Raw genomic sequence first — 23,654 nt, 5'->3', positions numbered from 1 at the left:
CTCTCTCCACGCGAGTTCACCCGCGCCGTATTTCTCCGATATACGGTTTCTTTCTTTCTTTCTTTCTTTCTTTTTTTCTTTTTTTTTTTTTTACTCGAAAAGAATTCGAAAGGATTCGTCGCTTTTCGCCGCATCGATCGGTTTCGCTTCTTCGATTCTTTTCCGTAGAAAAAAGGAAAAAAGGTTTTTTTCTTTCGTGGTGGTTGCATGGTCCACGGGAAATATCATCGGCAAGGATATATATATCATCGATTGACGACGACGTCAACGTTCGGTGGTGGTGTAGTGAAGGTGGTAATGGTGGTGTATCGAGGCAAGCCGAAAAAGGAATCGGTTAAAAAGGTGGAGGAGGGAAGGGAGGGAGAGAGGGAGGGGGAGGTGGAAGTGGAGGAGGAAAGGAAGCAGTAGACGAAGCGAAAACTAAAAGAAGAAGAGGACGAAGAAGAAGAGGAAGAAGAAGAGAAAGAGGAGGAGGAGGCGGAGGAGGAGGAGGAGGAGGAAGAAGAAGAAGAGAAAGAAGCAGATGAAGGTGAATGGTGGGGCTGTCTTCTCTACTCCTTAGTACATTTCTGGTGGGGGTAAGGCAACACTCAAAGTTCGTGGTGACGTAGTTGTGGCAGGAACGCGACGCGTTTTTGTCCCCGCCGGAAGGAAATAGCAGCTTCCTAGATTCTGATCGCGTCTCATCTTTGGTGTTTTTCATCGAGGCGAAAGTACAGGAGTACGAAGGGGAAAAAAAAGGAGGCAGATTCGAACTACGGAAGGATCTGGAATATAGGTTAGGAAGGGAAGCGAGAGAAGAAGGGAAAACTAAAAGAGGCGAGGCGAGACGAGGCGAGACGGGGCGAGACGAGGCGAGGCGAGGATCGGAAAAGATAGGCGGAAGAGAAGTAGCGGGATCGAGTGGAGGTAAACGAAACGAAACGAAAGAGGGAAGAAGCGGAGTGAAGGGGTGGTGGGGGATATCTAGTTAAAGAGACCGGAAGCGGAGGGTTTCTCTTCCGGGAATTTCTCGATCGTGATAAGGACCATTTGCGTGCCCAAAAGATTACATTCGCCGTCAGTCAAAGCAAACGAGAAAATTTGATTGTTTTTTCACGGTTTCCCAGTGGCCCGGAAAGAGATCATGAGGATTTCGCGCGGTCAATATTTGTATCCGTTCGTGTATCTCAAAGAGGCTCTTTCGCTTTGATCGCGGTGTACTCTCGAAGAGCTGGAGAAGAAAGAAGCCGAGAAACAGAAGGAGGAGGAAGAGGAAGAAGAGGGCTGCAACTTAGCCGAAGAAGAAGAAGAAAACGATCGTGGTTCGGTGAAGTGTCGGCAGAAGCGAAGACCAGATACGAGAAAGTAGTCGAGAGTGGACGGTCGAGGAGATCGGGTGCTCGATAAAGAATTTCTCCTTCGAGATCGGGGGAAAAGGATCGCCCGGAATAATTTTTTTTCCAAGGAGCACGTGCGAGCCGAGATCGCGCGTCACCGAGATATCGATACGTCGCGCGTATCGCAACTCCAATCCAATTTTTTTCGCCGGTTTCGTAGGTCAGCAATCTCAGTGGCGTTCACGGCACGCTTGTGAAAACGCAAGACGACATTCCGACACACCGCCACGATTTTCCAACTAATATTCGCTCTCTTCGAGTCGAGAACGACCATCGTGTTCCGGCTCGATCAAGGGGACACAGACGGCCTTCAGAGAGGGGAAGCGATCGGCAATTGTCGAAGTTACACCACCGAGGGGCGGAGGGGATGGAGATGCGCCTCGTTCTCGTGGCGATCTGCCTCCTTCTCGTTACCCCCATCGCCGGCTCTTTCTGGTACGTACATATCCGATCGTTTATCCGTTCCAAATTGCACGCTTTTTATCATCCTCTATCTCGACGAGGATCCGATAGAGAGAGAGAGAGAGAGAGAGAGAAAGGTACTTTTCGTTAATTGCGAGTGACTTTTTGCGAGCCTTCGAGAATGAATTCTTTGATCACGCGTCTCGAACAATTGTGCTCGCGCGCTCTCTCTCTCTCTTCCTCTCTCTCCTCGCAGTTTTATACTGGCACTGGATGAGAGAGCAAAGGGAGAGAGAGGGAGAGAAAGAGAGTAATCAAACGCGTTACACTTTTATGTAGGTAATTATGTGAAAAATAGTTGCACTCCGCGAGCGGTTAACGTCAGTACTTTCCAAACGTGACGAACTAACGAGTGCTCCAGTTCTGAAGTACGTCATCTGGGTTATCAATTACGCGGCACGTTACGCGCACGCGGAATGATTAATGACGCCATAAATCCACCTTTGGTAGTTGCTCGCGCTCTGGTAAGTAAGACCTGTCCCGAGATTTACGGTTTCATTTCGATTCGCTTAAATTGCTCGTTACCGTTACCGGGAAATCTCGGCTTCCTCCTCGAGCCTCGAACCGGGCAGATTGACAGCCGAGAGGAGAGGTTTGCCCCTCTCGTGCCTCGAAATCCAACGCATATAACGTACAACGTATGTATAACGCGTCGTCCTCGTAGACCGAGCGAGCGAGTTAGCGAGCGAGAGGAGGGAGTCTTCTTTCCATCATCGCGTTACATCGCGAATTCGTAACTGGCGCGTGACGCGTATCTCGTAATCGCGTATTACGTACTCGCGAGATATCACGAACGACGGTAAATTATTCGGTAGCTCGAGTGCGCCGTGTGTACTCCAGTTTATTATGTAAATGTTTGTACGACGATAGACCGTTATCGCTGTCCTGCCAACCTACCAAGGTACCAGCACAGCATCCAGAAACGCGTCATTTCGCGAAATCTTCGCATCCTTTTTCGTTACGTTACGCGAATACTCGGATTCGCTCGGATCTTTCCATCTCCATTTCCAATTTCGCGTTCCCCGAAATGGATCGACGTCAAGGATCGAGTTTCTCCGAGAGAACTCTGAGAAATTTTCTCCAATGTTTCCTCTTTTTCTCTCTCTCTCTCTCTCTCTTTTTTTTGTTGAAAAGGGATCACGATAAGAGAGACACGGAAAAGATTAGGCTTGCTCGCTTTGAAATTCGAAAGTGTAGTTACCGTGGCGAAGGTGGCGAATGGTGGTGGTGGTGGTGGTGGTCTCTCCTAAGGTCGAGCAAATATTTGTCAACGATTTAAAAGGGATTTCTGCGCGCAGTCGACACTGTACCGTCGCACCTTGCTCTCTTACCTGTCCACGACGTCCACACGACGAAGTGTTTGATAAATACATTAGAAGGTTCGTGGTTTGTTTCGACGACAGGTATTTAACAGGTATTTAAGTAGGTTCCGAGGAATGTCTTCGCGGAGAGTCACGGGCGTTTCCAACTTTTCTCCCTCTTTTCCCCTCCTTTTCCTTCTTTTTCTCTCTCGTCGAGACGCTGCCCGGCATCTCGCGCGGCATTGCACGGGCGAAAAGGAAGACTCGCGAGGAAACGTTTCGTCCATCTACGCGTTTTCGCTCTCCCTTTCGTTCGTTGGTTCGTTCGAATCGAGGGCCGATTACTCGATCGGAACCGGATTTCTCGATCGAGATTCCTCGATTTTGTCGCGAGGAATACTATTCACCGTTCCACGTTCCCTCGCTCACTCTCGCCTTCGGTTCTCGAGAGCACTCTCCCTCTCGGTTCCACGCCGCGTTTCACGGTAGCGCGGAGAGACGCGCGGAGAGCAGCGAGATCCAAAGGTGGACAAAGACGACCGAGTCGAGGAGTAAAGAGGTAAAGAAACGAGCGAGGATGGACAATGGTCTCGCTCGAAGCGTCACCCGTAAATCTCGTTGAGCGCGTATAATTTGTAAGTCGGCAGCAGTCCCTCGCCTCCTTCTCTCCGCGCGCGCGATCCCTCTTCGTCTCTGGGACCAGACCGCGACCCGTCGTCGTCGTCGTCGTCGTCGTTGTAGTCGTCGTCGTCGTCGTTGTAGTCGTCGTCGTTGTCGTTGTAGTCTTCGTCGTCTTCGTCGTCTTCGTCGTCTTCGTCGTCGTCGTCGTTTCAGAAACAGAAAAATCGAGGGACCTCGAGTGTCCCTCGTAGATTCGGCTCCAACATTCTTAAATATTTCTCGTTTCATTCCGCGTCGAGCACCGTTCCATTTATTAATTGGGCCATGTATATCGTTTACGACGCACGCTTTAATTCTCTCTCTAGCCTAGGTAAGGAAGCGTGCCATGCTCGCTAATTGATCGTCGCGACCTAGACCGTTAACGAAACGATCGAGGCCGACCTTCCTTTCTACGTATGCGCGTGTACCTATGCATATGTGTATATATATGTACATGTATATACGACTGGCTGGCTAATCGTTCCACACCAGAATCCTCGCGTCTTTACTTTCTTCCGTCCGAAAGAAACGATCGAAACGAGTGATCGCGAACGAACGGCAGGCAGGGAAAGGTGTTCAAAGATCGGCGATCGACGACGCGGTATCGTAACGAGCAGTTGCCGATAATACGATAGCGTTCGGTCGGGTCGCAAAGTCGGCCAATGAGCCGCGGTGGGCAGTCCACGGCTACCTTCTCGCTGGTTGGACAACCCGATACTCCCACCCGATGCACTCTATCTTACCTGGCCTCTCTCTTTCTTTCCCGCGGTGCTACAATCATAATCATAAGAGGCACGCGTGTGACGCGAGGTCCGTGCACGGCTTTTATCGGGCCCTGGCCAACCGATACACTCCACGATCTGTCTCCCTCCCTCCCTCCCTCCCTCCCTCTCTCCCCCGCCCCCAAACCCCGACAAGGATGCCTGCATCGTGTTGCACAAGCAACACGAGCGCATCGCAACCTGCCGAATTGCGTTAACGGCGGCGGCGGCGTATACGCTTTCCTTCTTGGCTCGTTGCAACTACAAGCGGCCGGAGTCGTAAACCGCGGTTCAAAGTGGATGTTTGCTCCCGATACCGGCCGTATTTCGGTCAGCCTCCGCTCGTAATGCTTATTTTCGTCGCGGACGCTTCTCTCCAAGTTTCGCCGAGGATTAGTGGTACCCTCTTGCGCCGGTTTGTCTATTTGCGGCCGTAAAAGCTCGACCTTTTCGTTTCTCGGGGGGGGGGGGAGAGGAGAGAGGAGGGAAGAGGGGGTGGAAGCGCGGAAGGATGCCCGTAAGGTAAACAGGGAAAATTCGTTCCCATCGAATGGCCCGCACACGCCTCCCCTCCCCTCCGATATCCGTTTACACGATCGGCGAGCCGATCCTTGTCCGTTGATTCGCGATTTCGAGACGAGACGAAGAAACGAGAGGAGGAGGATCATTCGATAGATATATGCGGTGTGTCCAGGGTCAGTTTCGTAGGAAGGCGAAACGATAAATTTAGTTCTCAACTTCCTCGAGCGCGATATCGCGATCCCCCAACTTGTACGACAGAAATAATTTTGTCCGGCCCTGATTTATCGCCTAACGAACAACATTACCGAGATTCTGGGGAGGACACTGAAACATACGCGCACTGAAAACAAATGATACGTTCTTTGTCCAGTCTAGATGGGTGTGCAGTAGCGATTCTTAAACCGTGGTCCGCGGACACCTAGGAATCTCACAGTTAATAGCTCGTGTTCCGCGGCTATTAATTTCAAAGTATAATTTAAAAGTTGATACGTTATTTAATAATCCCGTTGTTTCAAAGAAATACCATCTCTTTGAGCGATTCTCGTTCGCGTACGCGAGAAGATCCAAGCAAACTTCTGGCAAATTGACACAGTTTGAACGACAAAAGTTTGACATTTACTTTCTTCCTCGCCGATTCTTGAAATTACTTTCGATCGAACAGGCGCGTTATTTATCTTTCTCGCGTCACTCCTATTCGATCTTTTTCACTCCACCGCGTAATCGCTAAGATACCGTTGTATCTTCTTATTTCTTCGCGTTAAATAAGCAAGAGTGTAAAATTATAGTGCTCAAGTGTCCAGCAAATGATGGATACAATCGTACGAGAAGAAGAAATTGGAGAACCGTCGGTTCGACAAAAGACCATTTATCGTAAGATGATAGATCTTACGTATCCGATAAATTTTCTTCGTGCGCGGATGATCTCGTTCGGAAGAAGAAAAAGAAAAGAAAAACGAGAAAGAGAAAGAAGGAAAAAAGGAATTCACTTCACAAATGACCGTTTAACAATGATCATAGTCGTAGAGAGACGATTGGGTTCGGTCGTTCTGTAATTACGCCACATTCCGACGAGTTTACGATGACAATTCTCGTAAACGCGTGGAGAAAGGACGAATCGTAAAATCGTAATTTTCTCCTGCCTCCTGGGTGTTAACGGCTCGCCGATCCCTCTCTTCCTTTTCCATTTTCTGCATTGAAATTAATTATGCTAAACACGTACGTGTCACAATCGCGCGCCAACGCGTTCCTCCTCTTTCTTTTCGAAGGCCGCGCGCTACATGGATCCGTGAGAGATCATTCGAATTGTCGGAGATTTATCGGATTCGTGGCGTCACCAAGCGTTTCGTTTTGCTTGGCTAATGGCGGACGCGCGTTCAGACGACGTAACGAGCGATTAGTCTAAAGCGCTTTGCTCTTCACGGACGGTTGTACGTGGCAGACGATAAAAGTTATAGGGGCAAGCGCCCTCCCCTCTCCCACCCCTCCCCCCTCCCCCTTACCCCCCGAATGGTAGTTAACGCGAGTGGAACGCGTGTCCCGTACAAGCAAAAGCATGGAATCGATTTTCGTGGAATGTTAGGACGGGGGCGTAGTCGCGTTTCCCGACGCTAGACGCTCCGCCAGAAGAATTCGAAATTGTTTCGATGGCGTGCGCGCCACGTAGCCGTTATGTATGGAATTTTAAGACCCTCCCCCGTGTTATCCAACCTTACTCTAATTTTATTACAGTCTTCGCACAGATTCGATCTTCGGGGTTTCGTTAAATCGCGTGCCACGAATAATTCCTCGTGTATATTAATAAAACGCGAGCACGCTTTTTCTTTTAGAAAAAACGCCGCGTTCGCGGGTTACGCATCGAGACGCGTTTCGCCTTTCTTCGATCGGCAGGAGTTCGAGAAAGACGCGCCACGAATTCCACGAGATTCTTGGAGAGAAACGATCGAAACGCGACCTAGACTCGGTTAACCCTTGCCACCAATTTGTTCGGACATTCTTCGATCCTTTCTTCTTCGAGTTAAAAATTCGTGCCCTTTCTTTCTTTCACGTAACGCGGCTTTTCGACTCCGACTCTCAATTTTCTCCTTTTCCTTCGATACCCGGCTATCCGTTTTCCGGCTACCATTAATCCCCCGATCACGTTTCTACACGTCTTCTTTCTATTCTTAGTCACCACCTGTGATTCGTATGGAATCCGATTGCCTCGAAATTGGAACGAGAAGCTAGAGCGCTGCTTTCGATCCACCAGTTTCCTCCTCCACCAGGGATGAGGAGCAACGATAGGAGGAGGAGCGGTCTTCTCTCGCTCGCTCTCTTCTTGCTCTCCCTCTTTCTATTCTATGGCTGCGCGCCGCGGCCGTGTCTCGTGCCTTCGCTCGTGTCGTCGAGCAATAAGAAAATGATTTAGATTAACCGCGCATATCCACCCGACACGAGCTGTTGTGACTTTCCACTTCCGTTCGCTTATAAATACTTTTTATTTTATTTATCTCTCCTCGTATCTCGACTACCTTTCTCGTTTCCCTTTATTTCCTCCCTCGAGAATGGATCATTGGTTGGTCCTCGATGGTGGTTGGGGGAGGAAGGGGTACGGAAACGAATGAATATCTCTCGTCGATCGGATTATCCTAACTCTCCGTGTCCTTGAAGGCAAAGTCTTCCCAACTTCCGTCGTGTTTTCTTCCTATCCTCGAGGGTCTCGTTCGGACGGCGAGAGATATTCGAAGAATTCACCGGTGGACCCAACGATCGTTCTTCTTCTGCTGCTTCTCCTCCTACCTCCGTTCGTGGGGTACCTCGTTCCGTTCCTTCTTCTCCTTTCCACCGGACTCCTTTCGGCAACCGGAGGACGGGCCCGTTCTCTTTTTCTGATACTCTCTATCGAGAGTATCGTCCTCTCCCTTTCCGACTCTCACGAATCGACCGCGAACAAACATCGGAGAGGACGTGGCCGAGAGTGAGGCCGGGGCAACGTTGCTCTCTCGTCACTGTCTATCCGAGCAGACAGCGTGGAGCTGCCTTCGAGCAAAGTGAGTGCGTCTAATGAGGCAATAAATAAGTCGACCGCCCTAACCGGCCTCCTCTCCACGATTTTCGTTCGCGACGACGACGACGACGAGGACGAGGACGAGGACGAGGACGACGAGGAGGAGGAAGAAGAAGAAGACGACGACGACGTGTCCATCCTCCGTTTCTTTTCTTGCCTCCGCATACACGAGGACGATCCTCCCTTCCCTCCCCCCTTGGCTCTATAGGATTCTCGCGCGGATCCTTTCTCCTCCTCCCTTCCTCCCCCGTCCCGTCCTCCCCCTCGCTCCTCTTGCTCCACCGCGGATTCCTCTCCTTATCTTTCCACCTCTCCGAGTCTCGATCATCCTCGAGCCGATCATCGATCATAGCGAAAATAAATTACGCGGAAACGCTCGCCACTCTGGTTCTTGACCACGCCAATTCCTCTAAACTAACCAAGAAGCAAGAGCATATGCGATATTAATAGCCGGAGCACGGTGAAAACGAACCGATACCCGCCTCGTCAAACGACCCGATGTGTTTGCATTAATAACGTCGTAACGTTATTCGCGCAACAGGGAAAAGATGTATCGACAGACCGCGATCTTCCAGTTTATTTGACTTTGGGAGGGTAGCTGCGCGGTCGTTAACGAAGTAGCGCAAATATTCTTTGCCTGCGATCCTTTGAACTGTAAATGTCAGGACAGTGTCACGCAGCGGGGATTCCGTCTCTCTCTCTCTCTCTCTCTCTCTCTCCTTCTCCCATCACCGTACGGCGTCAATCATCATCGAGGAAAAAGATTCGCTAAATCGGATGTAACCGATGTTTCTTTCGTGAACGCTTGGAGAAAGTCAGGAGAAAGATCGAGCGGAGGATCGTTCCTCACGCGTTACCGGGTGATTAGGAACATTTGCGATTCTCCGACAAATACCAACGTTTCGCCTTTCGTTTCGAAGGCGAACAAGTTATATTCTTCTCGCGAGCGATGTCGAGCTATTTTTAGAAAGGCGAGTAAGAGAGGTTGGTGGTTTCCTTCTCGTTTGTCAGCGCAAGACGATAAGACGTTTGACGAATGCTCGTCGTCACGGAAAGTTGTGTCATAACTTTCGTCTTCCCGGAAATGTCGGCCGTTTATATCTATGCCGACCGTCGTCCATTATCCGAATGCGCGCGCGGTCGCCTCTTTTGTCGCACTCGCCGCGGATTCGCGGGAAATCGCGCCGATTCCGGGAAACGCGGTCGAATCCCGCCTTCCTCTTCTCTTCCCCGATAAGAATAATAACAAGATCTTTAATTCGAAAATCGAGGGACAAATTCCGCGAGAAATTTTCGATCGTTGCGCTTTCCCTCCTCCCTCTCCCTCTTTCCCTCGAGTGACGTATCCGGTTCCGGGGTGAGGGGAGGGTGGCGCGTTCCGTTATGGCGTATCGAGCGGACGAGGAATAAGAATATCGAGGAGGCGAATGAAGTTCTTGCTCGGTTTGTTCCCCGCCAACGGGGCCGATCGTCCCGCGAGACGCAACATGCGCCATATTTTGCTCGGGAACGAGAGCAGCGTTTAGCTTTTTTTCTCGAGGGGAGGGAGGGGGAGATCGCAACCGGCTCCCTACCGGCAATCCCTCTCCCCTTCTTCCCCGAGCGAGCGCATTTCGATCTCTCCGCTGTTCGCGAGTTTCTCGAGAATTCTTGTTCCCCGCGCGTCCAACGTTCTTGTCCCCGGTGTTATAGCGGCCGTCCGAGGCCTGGAATCCGAAGCCCAAATGACGATGTCACCGGTGCGCGACTGTTTCCTTCGCCCGACTCGTATCACCGCCTCGTCCTTTTTTCCTCTCGATCCGTGCGGAACGAAAAGCGGGGAGAGGCAGCATCGACGCACCACCGACGTACTTACACGGGCGCGAGCAACCGTCCTTAACGGAATTATTGCCATTAAGGTCGTTGCATTCCCGAGAGGCCGTCGTGTACGCGCCCCGGCATCCTACCGACGCAGAACTAATGATCTTAATTAACGTTTCGTAACGAAGGTCGTTCGGCCTCTCCACTCCTTTCCACCCTTCGCGTCCTCTCTCGAGGCGATCGTTTTCTACCTTCGTATTCTTCCTTCTTCTATTCCCTCTTCACTCTTCTTTCCTCAATTTTTTTACGTCCGTAATCCTCTCCCTCCCCTCAATCTTGCCTCCATCTTCGTTTCTCCTTCTTGCCACTCTTCTTCCCGCTCCCGAAGGAGAGAAGTCGCGGTTCCCACTGTCCGTGATTCTCCTCGATTCAGCTTTTCTTTTTGCCCCTCTCCCTCTCTCTCTCTCTCTCTCTCTCTCTTCCCGTCCACTCTCCGTTTCTGGCTTGTTCTTTACTCGTCCCCGTAGACCGTGTCCCGTCTCTGGTATACAACTTGCCACGATGCGTACACAATGGAGATTTAATTATCGTAATGGCCTCGGTGCGTTTGACTTTCCGCGTTTGTACCCACTCTTCCCCTCCCCCCCTCCTCCTCCACCCTTTGTACTTTTGGTACTTTACGATCGGCTTGTCCTTCTCGACACAGGTACACGACGATTTCTTTTCGAAGAAAATAAAATCTTGAATCTTGCTTTATATTATTATTATTATTATTGTTGTTGTTGTTGTTGTTCCTTTTTCTTGATCGATTCCCCACTCCGCCCTTTGATTTACAGGACCGTTGGAAATCAGGTGGTGATGGATCCGATGCTTATCTGCAAGAAGACTAGGAGGTTGAGGGGCAAGATGGCGGACATCTGTCGCAAAGAGCCTTCGCTGTTGAAGGAGATCGCGAGAGGGGTACAGGTCGGGACCAAAGAATGTCAGTACCAATTTCGAAATCGCAGATGGAATTGTACCACGATCAGGAGATCCCTGAGGAAGATCTTGTTACGCGGTAAGTGGCGGAATACGAATTTCGAAAGTCTTCTTTGCCTCTTTCTTAAAAATTCAATTAAGGAGCAATGTTCGAATTTAAATTTATACTCGCGCGTTACTTGTTCGCTTCGGTGTATTTAATGAAATGTTTTCAAATTAAATCGGTATATACCCGAGGGGTATATAAACGTCAATCGCTCTATCCAGGACGAGACGACTGTCGATGCTCGATTACTCGAGTTTACCGTCGAGAACACGCGCCATTACTTTCAAATTAACCTCGATGAGGCTATCTCGACCGAGGGAAAGTCGTCTGAACGAGCGGTTTTTGTCGAGACGGTTGCGTAACTCCCCGTTCCATTAATCAAATAAATTATTTACGCACACGTCAGAATTGTCACGATAAACGTTTATGTTGCTCCTCGAAAATCCGTGAAGATATAAACGTTCCTCGGTAATTTCTTCTTCTTCTTCTTCTTCTTCTTCTTCGACTTCCGTTTTGTAAACAGTTTTCAATTTAATAATAATAATAATAATATTAATAATGATACTTTATTACTGTTTTACACGAGTTAAAAAAACCTCGAGTTAACGTGAAACTGCGTGCGTGAAACAACACGATCTCAGTTAGATCAGAGTTAATTTACGAGCTATTTTACACGATAATTTCGGTTAAATAATTCGGTTAAAATCACTGAATCGATCAAACGATCGATTATTTTATCTTGAACGAAGAAAAGTACATTATATCGTATACGTAATATACAAAGTTTTGGAATTTTATAAGTTTCGCAATTCAAAGATTCCAATTTTCCAAAAGCTATTCGGTCTCGATTTGATTTCGTACTCGAATTTCACACGATGAACAATCCGCCGTTTCGTGGAACTTCTTCTCAGGCGTTATCATCGAGATACGCGATCGGCGAGGGAAAGAATTCGGTGAGGATGATGATCACCAGGATTCCTGGTGGCATTTAGACAACCATGAAGATAGAGCGCGTGAACGGTTGCCGAGGTAAATGGAACAAATTGAACGGGGCGGGCAGGGTCGATCCCATCCCCCCTCCCTGTGTCCCAAGAAAAATTCTCACGCGGTTGAGTTAGCGTGCGCATTCGAGAGGAGACGGGAGGAGGAGGAGGAGGAGGAGAAGAGCGAACCTGTCCGCGTGGCTCGCTTAGTTACCCGTCCGATGTATTAATTTCGGGTGATCGAGCACGACAACTAAATCGAAGACAGCGTGTCCAATAGGCCGAACTGCTCTCTAGCCCTCGCTATCAGATCGGTACCTTTTGGTAGCCTGACAGATTGACACTGTTCGTCGGATATTAGTGGCAATATGTTCCCTTAATTAAAGGCTTCATTTCTAGGGAGAGGACCGTCCTCGAGGACCGCGTGTCTTCTCCTCTCCTCCTTTTTTTCTTTCCTCGCCCCCATCCCTCCTCCCCCTTCTCTACTCCATCCAAAGATTATACACGATCGATCGTATCGATCGTGATTCCCGGCGGTTGCCTCTCGATGCGATTCGTCGAGCAAGCCCCAAGCTACGTGGAATAGCGGACGATCGATGATCGAATTATATCCGACACTGTCGGCGATGCCTGACAATCGGTGTTCGCTCCCTCTAAGATCGCCGAGATATATATATGTGTGTGCGCGCGTGTGTGTTTGTGCGTACGATATATACCCGGATTTTATGCACGATATAGGGATACGATTCTCGCTCGGGCTCGGAACCGTGAGCCGGGCAACGGGTTAATTAACTCTCACGGGGCGATATTTGCTGGCCGCGATATTCTTGCCACGAAATGGAATTCGCTGAATCGAGTTTCGATGCCGCACACGGAGACGCGTCGAGGCAGGTTAATATCGTTGGAACTACCGTCGCGGTAGGTTAGGTAGGGGAGGCTCGGAGCAGGCAGGGAACAGGATCTAATTTGCGTTTCACCTGGCACTTACGAGCTTCCCCCGTATCCCGTAAAAGACGATACAGCGTCGTAAAGACGACAAAGTCCGATTGCATTATGCTTTCCCGAGAAATCGTAAAATTAACCCGGTCGAACGATCGACCGGGCTTTCACCGCGGTCGAAATTTCTTTACGCGTGATTCGTGTAATCGCGCGGCTGCGGCGTTCACGAAACGTTGTAATTACGGGTGGCCGGTGGTCGCAGTCGACACGGATTACAAGCCGGCCGCCGGTAGCCGCTCCCGTTTTTCTCCGACCGTTTTTCGAGGATCGACAAGTCGACCGAGAACGAGAACGGGAGCGAAACGGGAGCGAAACGGGACGGGGGAAAGGTCGAAACTGCAGGTACGCGAACCCCTGGGTGCATTATTCGAGGATACGGATCGATGACAGAGGCGGCGATGTGTTAACTGGTCGTTTCGGGTGACAATCCTCGGACGTGGTCATTTATCTGCGACCCCGGGCGAGGACAGCTCGCCCTGGGAAGTCCATGGCCAGAGATATATATGTATATATATATACGACTTTTTTCCAATCCATCCTCTACCATTGTGCTGTGCGTACGTATACTCCTTTTATACATACATATAAAACGATGATTCTCGTTATTATTACATAGCGAAGGATAGCTAAATAAGATCGTATTTTCATTCGTACAAATGTCATCGCAAAGCGGCACGAATAGATTCGCAAATAAAGTGAACGCGAATGGCAGATAAAAGATTCGCAAGATTCATTCGAGTTAAGATAAGGCGTAAGTGCAATGTTCGCTCGACTTTTCTCTCGCATCCAAGGAGAGAGGATGAGAGAGAGAGAGAGAACGAGCGTGAAACGCGTCCAAGAATCGTTTGATTGGATCGAGAGATCAAGACCGAGGGGTGAATCGAAGGCGTCGATAACGGACGAAAAAAATGAAAGAAAGAAAGAAAGAAAGAAGGAAAACACACGTTGGTGGGAACGTACTCGAACGGCTCGGTTATTCGTCGATCCTGCCTCCTCCCTTCCCCCGTGGATCGAAGAAAGGAAGGAAAAATTCCTAACGGGCGACGAGCGTAGAAAGAGGAAAGGCGAGGTGGAAGGCACGCTACCGGCGGCGCCTATCTTAATTCTCGATTGACGTTTATTTATCTGGCGACGTTTAATTTTTATGGGCGCGATCTGGCCGATAGGTTAGACTCGCAGGTAGCTCCCGCTGTGTGGTCCAAGTTGAGAAAAGATCCGAGGTTAGACTGGTAGAACATTGGTGGACGAGCAGCACCTCTTAATTGAGGGGTGCCGCGTGTCGCGATAAGAAGAACACGGGCGTCAAAAACCCGTGGAAAGAGCTGCTACCAGGGGAAAGGAAAGGAGGAAGGAATTTATTGCGCAGCCACCATGCATTCGTTCGTTTCGGTATCCGAGGATTCACCGCGGCCCTACGATTCCCGGATCCTCCGTCTCGATACCGTGCGCCCCTGGGTCCGTCCCGAGATCAAATTAAGAGAGTGGTTTTCTTCGTTCACCAGGATTCCGTTCACCAGGTATTCCGTGCCCAGGCTACGAGGGAAACGGATCTCTGAAACCTGCCTCCTCCGATCAACAAATTGCTCTTTCTTCTCCCCTCGAAGAATCGGGGAGGCGGAGTTGAGTACGGGACGATTTTATTCCATCCTCGTCCAAGAGCTGCTTCGAAACGGGTGAACGACCGATTTCTCGAAGAAATTCTCTTATCAATTAGGATTAATACCTAAATTTGAATTAATAAAACGATGGAAAATTTTCACAGAAATCGCGAATCTCTTCTTCTTTTTTCGCGTGCTGCCCCCGACTCCGATACACGTACGGTACACGCGCACAGGAATGTTTGTATATTCCGATTGCCTCGGAAACATTCTTTTCGTCGATGTTTCTCGGCTCTAACGAGGAAGCTCACCTTGGCGCGTTAATAAACTCGAGCCACGTTTCGCGATTATTCCGCTCGATCCTCGTTTTCGCAATGTTTCGTCCAACGATAATTATCGTGTTCTATTTCGATTCGTCCGAATAACACGGAGAGATTCTTGTCGGAATCGTTTGCGAAGGTGAACTCAAACTCGTCGATTCATCGATGCGATAAGTAAACGATTATCCGAATAACCTGTTCGCGAATAAGCCATCGCGAATACTTCCCCCTTTGATCGAACCAACGAAGAGGAGGAGGAGGAGGAGGACATTCAAAGTATCAACCTTCTTCCGATCGAAATAAAGAAAATGGTTCTCGTTTAATAAGACGATCGGGGACGACCAAGGTGGTCTCCGGGTGTGTTAGTCGTAGTCGTATCTACCTTTCTTCTCGCGTCATTCGTCTCCTGGCCTAGCCTAGGTGGAACCAAGTCAAATCGTTTCGCGAACAACACGCCTTTACCTCCTTTCTCTAGCTCGAGAAAAGACCCCGAGGAAAGGTTTGTGACACGACATGGAGACAGGATGAAACGAAACGAAACGAAACGAAACGAAACGAAACGGGACGAAACGGGACGATAATGAGCGAGCTAAAAGCGATTTAGCGCCATGGCGCTAAGTGTTTTGTCGCCTCGCGAACTCGGTGCTAACTAATGCGGTTCGCAGAGGACGCACACCGCATCGCGCCTCTCACCTTTACCATTTTCGACATTCGTCAATTTACCATCGTCTCTACACGCACTGCCACACACGTCGTTGCTTACCGTTCGAGTTGCTCGTTTATTAACATCAGCTTTTCTCGATTCCTCCGCCTCGCTCGTTTAGAAACCTACGCGCAGAGTTTTGAGAAAGTTGACATTTTTATTTCGTGCATCGCGACATTTATACGGATAAAATTTTTCTCCTCGATGTAAGTTGAATCTAGACATTCGTTGTTCGGATTCGTATCCCCGGACAAACGTATCATTTTCTACTATTCATCTTTTTTACCATTTTAATTAATTAGGTAAGCCAGTTCACTACTACTACGTGGAAGAATAATTTTCGATTTCTTTTTTACTTTCTTTTTTCTACATAAAATCTTTAACGATCCTCGCAATCCTCGCGCCATTCACACAACCATTTCCTGTCAGACTTTGTAGGTTACATTCACTTTCCAAGCCTATGCAATACTTTGTTACCACAGAACCGATTAGCAGAATTTGCTACCAGTAATATATCCTATATGCTCGCTTCGTCTTTATCTCCGTGTTTGCGTGAATTTAAGATGAGAGCAAACATTACGAACATCGATAAAATTAAGAAGGAATAATTGTACGTTGCACACGTCGTATTCGACGATTACGTATGCTCGAATAAATTCACTTTTCCCCGTTGACCTGGAAAAACAACGTTTCTCCTCGAATTTACTTCGTTACTTCTCATTGTTCGACCAATTGCACGGGATCCGGGATCGGATACGGTGCGGAGAGGGAAACGAGGGACTGCGGTGGGTCCGGGGAACAACATTTTTACGATTTATCCATGACTCTCCAACAGAGAGGTGGTGGCCGCATACCCGGCACCCTCGCCAGGAGGAAACGACAATACACGAGCCATGAGCGTCGATTACGAGAGAAGCGTGTCTTCTCTCGTTGAATAGGGAAAACCCTAATTTTTCTCGCTTCCAAGCGCGGTCTAAGTAAGTAGTACCCGTTCCTACGAACGAAATTGCCCGTAACTAAAGTAACGCCTCTGGGTGTCTACTGACAGCCGGAACAGCACCACTCTTTCTCCCCGTCATCGTCCACTCTTTTCTCATTCTTGACGCTTCCCCATTGTCCGCGTTCACCAGTTTTACCAGCGAGCGGCACATACCGATCCGCCTTCTTCTCCACTCGAGACAATAAAAAAGATTCACACAGATTCCATCACCTATTTTTATTATTTTATCATTATTCGCTTCTTTTCCCTTATCTTGCATTTTTCGTCCGATTGTCCAATCGTCGACGAATGAAATTCTCCCCCTTTCCGAGGGGACGTACACGTCACACGATCGATTCTCGAGACCAATAACCGATCGATACTTTCCCAGGGGACTGTACACCTCTCGAGAAGGAGAGGAGGAGAAGACGCGAGGCCGGTATTTCCCACAAAGGGTTGACAATAGCAAACAGTTTAATGTCCCGTACGTTTATTGTATCTCGGCTACCGTGGGCTTTAACTTGGATCGGTAGCCGGGGAAAGGGTGAAAGGAGGCGAGGAAGAGAGAGTGAGAGAGAAGGCAAAGGGAAGGAAAAGGAGATCGGAACACCGGGACAGATCTGTTATTCTGTTAGACTGTGCCCGTTCGCCGGTGACATTTGAATGCTCGGTCGATTTTACGTTGGCGAAGGGAGAACACCGAAGGAAGAAGAAGAAGAAAACGAGAACTTCCATACCCTCTGCTGGCTTCCTTCTCTCTTCGTTCTTCCTCGTCCCAGGGCCGTTCTTTCCCCCTCCCCTCCCCATTGGCCCGTTTCCTCGCGCCATTTCTCCATTTCTTCCCTCGAAACATCGATTTTTTCTCGATTTTTCCTCTACCCGCAATTTTCCTTCGATCCAAGAAACATCCACGGTACGATCTATATCCTCGCTCGCGGTCGAGAAAGAGACGGAGGAGGGAGGGAGGGAGGGAAAGAGAGGGACGGATAGACAGAGATTCGCCGTAATTACCGCGGTATCTTGGAGGGAAGAGGCCGGTCGGACTGTGCGCGGGGCGACGACTGGTGTCGAGCGAGGAAAGGAGCGAGACAGGAGAGGAGAGAAATTCCTGCGAGAGAAGAGAATCCAGCGGTGATACGATGCGCGGCTCAAAAATTCCACGGAATCTCGGGAAAAGGCGAGTGGTCGTTGCCGCAATTGGTCATTGGGCGATTTTTGCCGGCATTCATGCGTCCGTTCCCCGTGTATTTATTGGAAAGGTTTCTCTGGTACGATCTGGTATACACGGGGGTTAACTAAAACGCCGTGCCTCTTTTCTCATTCGATATTCCTCTCTTTATTTACGGGACGCATCCCGGTGATTTATCTTCTCCCTTGTCTTCCTCTCCGTCTTCCTTTTCTCCCACCCTCCCTCCCCCCGAGTTTCTCCATCTCGTCGCGCGCGCTCCCCTCCCTCCCCCTCCGGCCGTAATCGCGGCATCATCCGCAATTAGAGCGAAACCCGTTGAAACGCGGGGGTAAACGCGGCATCCGGTTCTCAACAGCGATTCGATTCAAAACACACGGCGCGGCTCTCCGCGCAGTATCCACGTATGCACGTAAAGCGGGGCGGGCGATCGGACGCGAGAGACGGGGCCCGATCTATTGCGCGCGGATCGGCGCATCCAACGCGATAAATCGCGACCCGGCGAAACAAATCACTCGGCGAGACCGATCGATCCTATCTTGCCGCGTCGATCCCTCGCGTCCGCGACATAATTCCTACAATGGCGGCGAACTGTCGCGAATTACACACTTGCATAATCCATCGAATCGATTAATCACCGACCGAGATTGCCGGAGATTTGTCGCGTAACCAGCGGGATTCAGCTTTTCGCTCCAAACCACCGCCACCACCGTCCAATCGATCATTCCACCCCATCCCTCTCCTCCGTTTTGATAGCGCCAACAAATCGTTTCTTCCACCGTCGTATTTTTTAGCCCGCGTATCCGTCGGTTACATCGGTTATATATAGGTGCGTTTCAACATGTTTCGCCGAGTACGTCGTAACTTCGATACCGTCATCCGTTTATGGGGAACGCGTCGATACGAGAGTCGGTTGAATGCGTTTCGTTCGTGATCCGTGGATAAGAATTACGGATGTCCCGTTAAACGATCGGTGTCGCAAAAAAGGACACAGGCCGCTGCAGCCTCGTCGTATAAATTACGTATCACCCGATGAATCCTCGTCACTCTTATATAATCGACACTCGGCAAACGGATTATTACCATTGACCCGAACACGATACCGAATCACGAGGCGACGACGATGACTACACGACGACGGATCTACCGTCCAGATTCCGTTCGGATCACGTCTGTCTCTTCTTCGTTCCTTCTTCTTCTTCTCTACCTTCGAAAAAGCTGGTGTTCTCTGACGAAGGCGAAATGCTTCGCGAGTAAACGCGAAAATCAGAAGTGATGCAAGAATAAGGGGAGCCAGGAGAGAAAGAGAATATAAGAAGAAAGAGAAAGAGCAGGAGGAGAAGGAGAAGGAGAAGAAGGAGAAGAAGAAGAAGAAGAAGACGACGACAACGACGACCACTCGCAATTAAACACGGCGTAAGTCTCGCTCCGAGGATAATGCCCCGGAATGCTGATAATTGGCTGAGCCGTCGGGGCGACCCGAGACGATGGGCGCTCCGTGCACCTGGCAGCACGGCACTGCAAGATCATCGGCTCGCGATCCCTCGTGTCTAATTGATTCCAAGTGATTTATATTACCTGCTTGCTCCTCTTCGCCTCCAACATTCCCGGCCCTCCATGCTCTTCTACCTTCTCCCCGCCACTGCGAACGCTGCTCGCTCCATCTTTGCACGAATATCGAATCCTTTCCGATTCGTTCGCGATCCGGATCTGGATCTGAATCCTTCTGAAACGAGAAGAAAATGGATCCGGAAGTGGAGAGAAGACTCGACGACGATTCCGTTGCGTAAAATCTGATCTCGAGCGAGGGATCGCAAAGGAAGAAGGCGGAAGAGCGAAAGAAAGAGAGGAGAGAGGAGAGAGAGAGGGAAAGAGAGAGGAGCGGAGGGATCGAGATCGAGCGGACCGGAGGCAAAAGGCAGGTAGTGGAGACGCGGAACACGGTCGGGGAATACAAGCTCGGAGGCAAGAAGCGAGGCAGAGGGCCTTTCGCTCTCCAACCTCGATATCAGATCGCTCGTATAAAACTATCGTATCGTTTAAATACGCACTGAAAGGTGAGGCGATGCATCGGAAGATACGCGGGCGGTGGCAGGTTGCCTCTCGTTCCGTCCGTCCGTCCGTCCGTTCATCCGTCCGCGTGTCGATCCGCGCCGAAGATACCCGGCTGGAATCCATGGGAACCACGGCGAACCGAGCTTAACGCGTATAACCCCCTTCCCAGCCTCCCCGCGCAGACCCAACAGCCACACCGCCACCGTTTCTTCCCTTTTCTTCCCCCCCTCCACAGTTCCACCCTTTCCATCGCCGCGTTTCCTCTCGCGTTTTCTTCCTCGCGATGTCCTCCGAGATTTCGTGCCGCGCGGCATTAGTATTCGCGACTGGTTTTCGCTTAAACGTTCGAAAAGGATAATTGCCTCGCGGCGTGGAAACGCTTCGTGCGAGCGCGCCGCCGTTCGATTCGATCGAATGCCCCGACTCCACCGATTCCCCATAGATATCGCCGCGCTCCCGATACTTTGACGGAGAGCGAGCCGATACCGCGCCCGCGCCTCCAAAGGAATCGGTAATTGGCCCCGCATTCCGCCTCCCGATTATAAGTTAATCCGTTAACGGACCACGCGGAATCGCGAGATTCTTATCGGTTCTCGCGCGAGAAAGGAGCGGGCCGATCCTTGCGGCCTCCCTGGATCGTGGATCGTGGAAACTTAGAGAACGGCGAGAGGGAGGGGTTCTTGTTTCTACGCGGAAATAAAAAAGTGGTCGGGCGGAGGGATTTGCAAAACCCGGATGCTCGGACAGGTGAGAGACAATGGGTGACAGGGAACCGTTGGACGGAGGCGGTGGTGATCTGCCGTTTTGAAAAGGGGTGGAACTGCGCCGTGCATTGTCCGCTTAATGATGGAGTGGAGACGTGACAGGTGAAACCGAATACACACGCCATCGAAATTCTCCCCCAAGAGTCTTTTTCAAAGTCTCTCGTCCACCACTTCGAAATGTCGACCCTGTGCAAACGCGAGCAACTTTGCACGCTGCGAAATCCGTGAAATTCTTCCGCTTCTTCGAGGACGTTCTTTCTTTCCAAAGTCTGGAGGCTGATTTCCAGACAGTCTTCTTTTTCTTCTTCTCTATCGAGTTATATTAAATTCCGTTTCTGCCCATTCAGCGGATGGATATTCGATTAATCGACTTATCTTCCCTTTGCAATTACCCTGTTCAACGTAATCCGATTTCATTCCTCTCAAACTTGAACGATAATCCGGCGAGAGAATAGATATTTTCTCAGGGTCGGAGAGGACGAGAGACGTCTAATCGATTTCGAAATCGATCCGATACTTGCAGATACCAGGGAGACAGGTTTCGTGAACGCCATCACCGCGGCCGGGGTAACATACGCGGTCACCAGAGCCTGCACTATGGGACATCTCGTCGAATGTTCTTGCGACAAGATGACGTCGAAAGGTAAAGTTTCCTTTTTTATATAATATATTCGTCCCATATTCTTTCGAGAATATCTGTTGTCGATTTCTAAATCTATATTCCTTAGCCAATAATTGCCGTCACAAGCTTAGCAACTTAAACTTTTTCGCTAGTATTGCCGATTCTTTCAAACGCGTTATTCGTTCTCTTCACTCTCTTCTGGTTCCTATCATTTATTTTCTTATCATTTCGAGCAATGAAAATTTTTTGGATTTTCTCGCGAAAATTGACACAAATTGCGCAGGTAACAAGCTTGGCAAATTGAGCCGCACCGTCGAAATGGAGAAGAGTTTGCCGACCGAGGGCGACTGGGAGTGGGGAGGTTGCGGCGACAACGTGAAATTCGGCTTCAAGAAGTCGCGAGACTTCATGGACGCTCCTTATCGAAAACGCAGCGACATCAAGACTCTGGTCAAGCTGCACAACAATAACGCCGGTCGTTTGGTACGCAAACGTTTTCTCCCTTTCTCATCCGTCCAAGATTCGAGCAACTTGGCTCCTACTACTACTTCCGTTTTTTGTTTTTTTCTCTCTCTTCTTCTCGTCCGTCTATACACTACCACCGACAGGCCATCAGAGAGTTTATGAGCACGGAATGCAAGTGTCACGGTCTCTCCGGATCGTGCACGGTTCGAACCTGTTGGCGGAAAATGCCACCGTTCCGGGACGTGGGGAACAGGCTGAAAGAGTCGTTCGACGGCGCGGCCAAGGTGATACCGAGCAACGACGGGCACAGCTTCATCACCGAGGGGCCGACCATCAAGCCGCCGGACAGATTCGATCTGATTTACAGCGAGGACTCGCCCGACTTCTGCAAGCCGAACAGAAAAACGGGCTCGCTGGGTACGCAGGGACGACGATGCAACTCCACCAGTCAGGGAGTGGATGGATGCGAGCTCCTCTGTTGCGGCAGGGGATACGACACGAGGGTCGTCAAGGAGAAGATCAGTTGCGAATGTAGATTCCGATGGTGTTGCGAGGTCACTTGCAACACTTGTCTGGTCAAGAAAACCATCAACACGTGTCGTTAAATTCTCGAATCGAATTTTCTCTACTTATTATATAATATATATATATATATATATATATATATATATATATATATATATATATATATACATATATATATATAGACACTTGTAATATACGCGTCGCGCTGTCGAATGTAGTTTGAATGCTCGATTAGTAAAACGCGCTCGATCGTATGAAACACGTTTCGTTTCGTTTCGTTTCGTTTCGTTCCAAGCTTTCCAAGTATCTCTTAATTTGTTCGTTTCGAGCGTTTCGCGCTTTACTCGCTCGCGGCAAGCGAAACGATCGTCGCTTTTCTCGCTTGCGTCGACCTTTTGTCGTCGCACCGCCTCCTCTCTTTTATTATCTCTTCGTCCCTTATCTCTCGTCTCTCAACTCCCCTCCCCTCTCCCTCTCCACTCCCACGCACCCACTCCCTCCCTCCCTTCCTCCCTCCTCCCCTCTTGCGCTTGCGTTCTCCGCGTTTTCTGTAAATAAGACTGAATGGACGAAAGTTTATAATATTGTGCAGCGTGAAATGCGAATAAAAGAAAAAACGTGTATCCCCGGCCGAATTCTCGTTCGTTACTCTCCCATAACCGTGCACCCACACTCGCACGATCCTCGAATAATCGATCGTTGGATCGTTTCAATCGTCGTGGATCGTTGCTTCTCGGAGAGGAGAAGCGCAACGAGGGACCAAAAGGGATCGATCGAAGCTTTTTCTCTCTCTTCTTTTCCCTTCTTTCTTTCTTCTTTTTTTCTTCAAGGTAAGTCGAGCGCGTCCTCAGCAATCCGTACAAGAGAAGTAGAAACAAAAGGGATCGTGATATAAAAAAGGTTGGAGCGCGTGATCGGAGGAGAATGATCGGTGAAACGGTGGACGGCAAAGACGGAGAGGAAATCGGCGAGACGTTAGGAGGCCTCGTATATTATCGCGTCGTGTAGAACACAGGCTTTTAGCTGTAATTCGACCTTGTACACGGGAGAGGTCGTGCAAGCAATAAACAACCGGTGTCTACATCTCCTATAAAATAGTTTTACGACCACACGGGAGAGAGAGGAATTTCGCATAACCATAAAGCCGGGGAAGAAGGCTCGCGCCGTATCGCGACACGCTCGCCACGTTTCGGCGATAGCGGAAGCCATAAACCTCGTGAGGAGAAATCTTTTTTCCACTTTGACAACAGCTCTCGCCCGTTGTTCGTCTCATCCTTTCGATGGACGAACGTGTCCGTTCGTGGAACGTGAAAATTAACGCGTCCGTCTTATTGTACGGGAGTAGGCTTCGATACGATCTACGAACTCTACAGGGGTCGGTCGTTCGTCGCTCGATCCCTGATTCGATCTACGATAATTGGGTTTAGAGGGGGTTTATCAAGTTGTAAAACGTTGACGCGTACACGCGAATTTCTCGATTCTGTTCATGAAACGAAGCAGGGA

The 23,654-nt window shown here is 49.7% G+C and overlaps 1 protein-coding gene across 2 annotated transcripts; it reads left to right on the top strand.

Moving 5' to 3' along the window:
- The first annotated feature begins 476 nt into the window (after positions 1-476).
- LOC413501 (protein Wnt-6) lies at positions 477-22,268 on the top strand. 2 transcript variants are annotated; one of them, XM_396945.7, is made up of 5 exons: positions 477-1,814; positions 10,765-10,985; positions 21,063-21,182; positions 21,445-21,644; positions 21,770-22,268. In XM_396945.7, exons 1-5 carry the CDS (start codon positions 1,747-1,749, stop codon positions 22,229-22,231), a joined length of 1,071 nt encoding a protein of 356 aa, XP_396945.4. In that variant the 5' UTR covers positions 477-1,746; the 3' UTR covers positions 22,232-22,268. The 2 variants fall into 2 exon arrangements, with proteins under 2 accessions (XP_396945.4, XP_016771882.1); XM_016916393.2 differs by lacking the exon at positions 477-1,814 and adding an exon at positions 3,045-3,220.
- The last annotated feature ends 1,386 nt before the right edge of the window (positions 22,269-23,654 follow it).

The sequence above is a fragment of the Apis mellifera genome, linkage group LG1, assembly GCF_003254395.2.
Source record: "Apis mellifera strain DH4 linkage group LG1, Amel_HAv3.1, whole genome shotgun sequence".
In the NCBI taxonomy this organism is placed as follows: domain Eukaryota; kingdom Metazoa; phylum Arthropoda; class Insecta; order Hymenoptera; family Apidae; genus Apis; species Apis mellifera.
The sequence above is the reverse complement of the archived record's forward strand: the minus strand, read 5'-3'. Positions and strand labels throughout refer to the sequence as shown.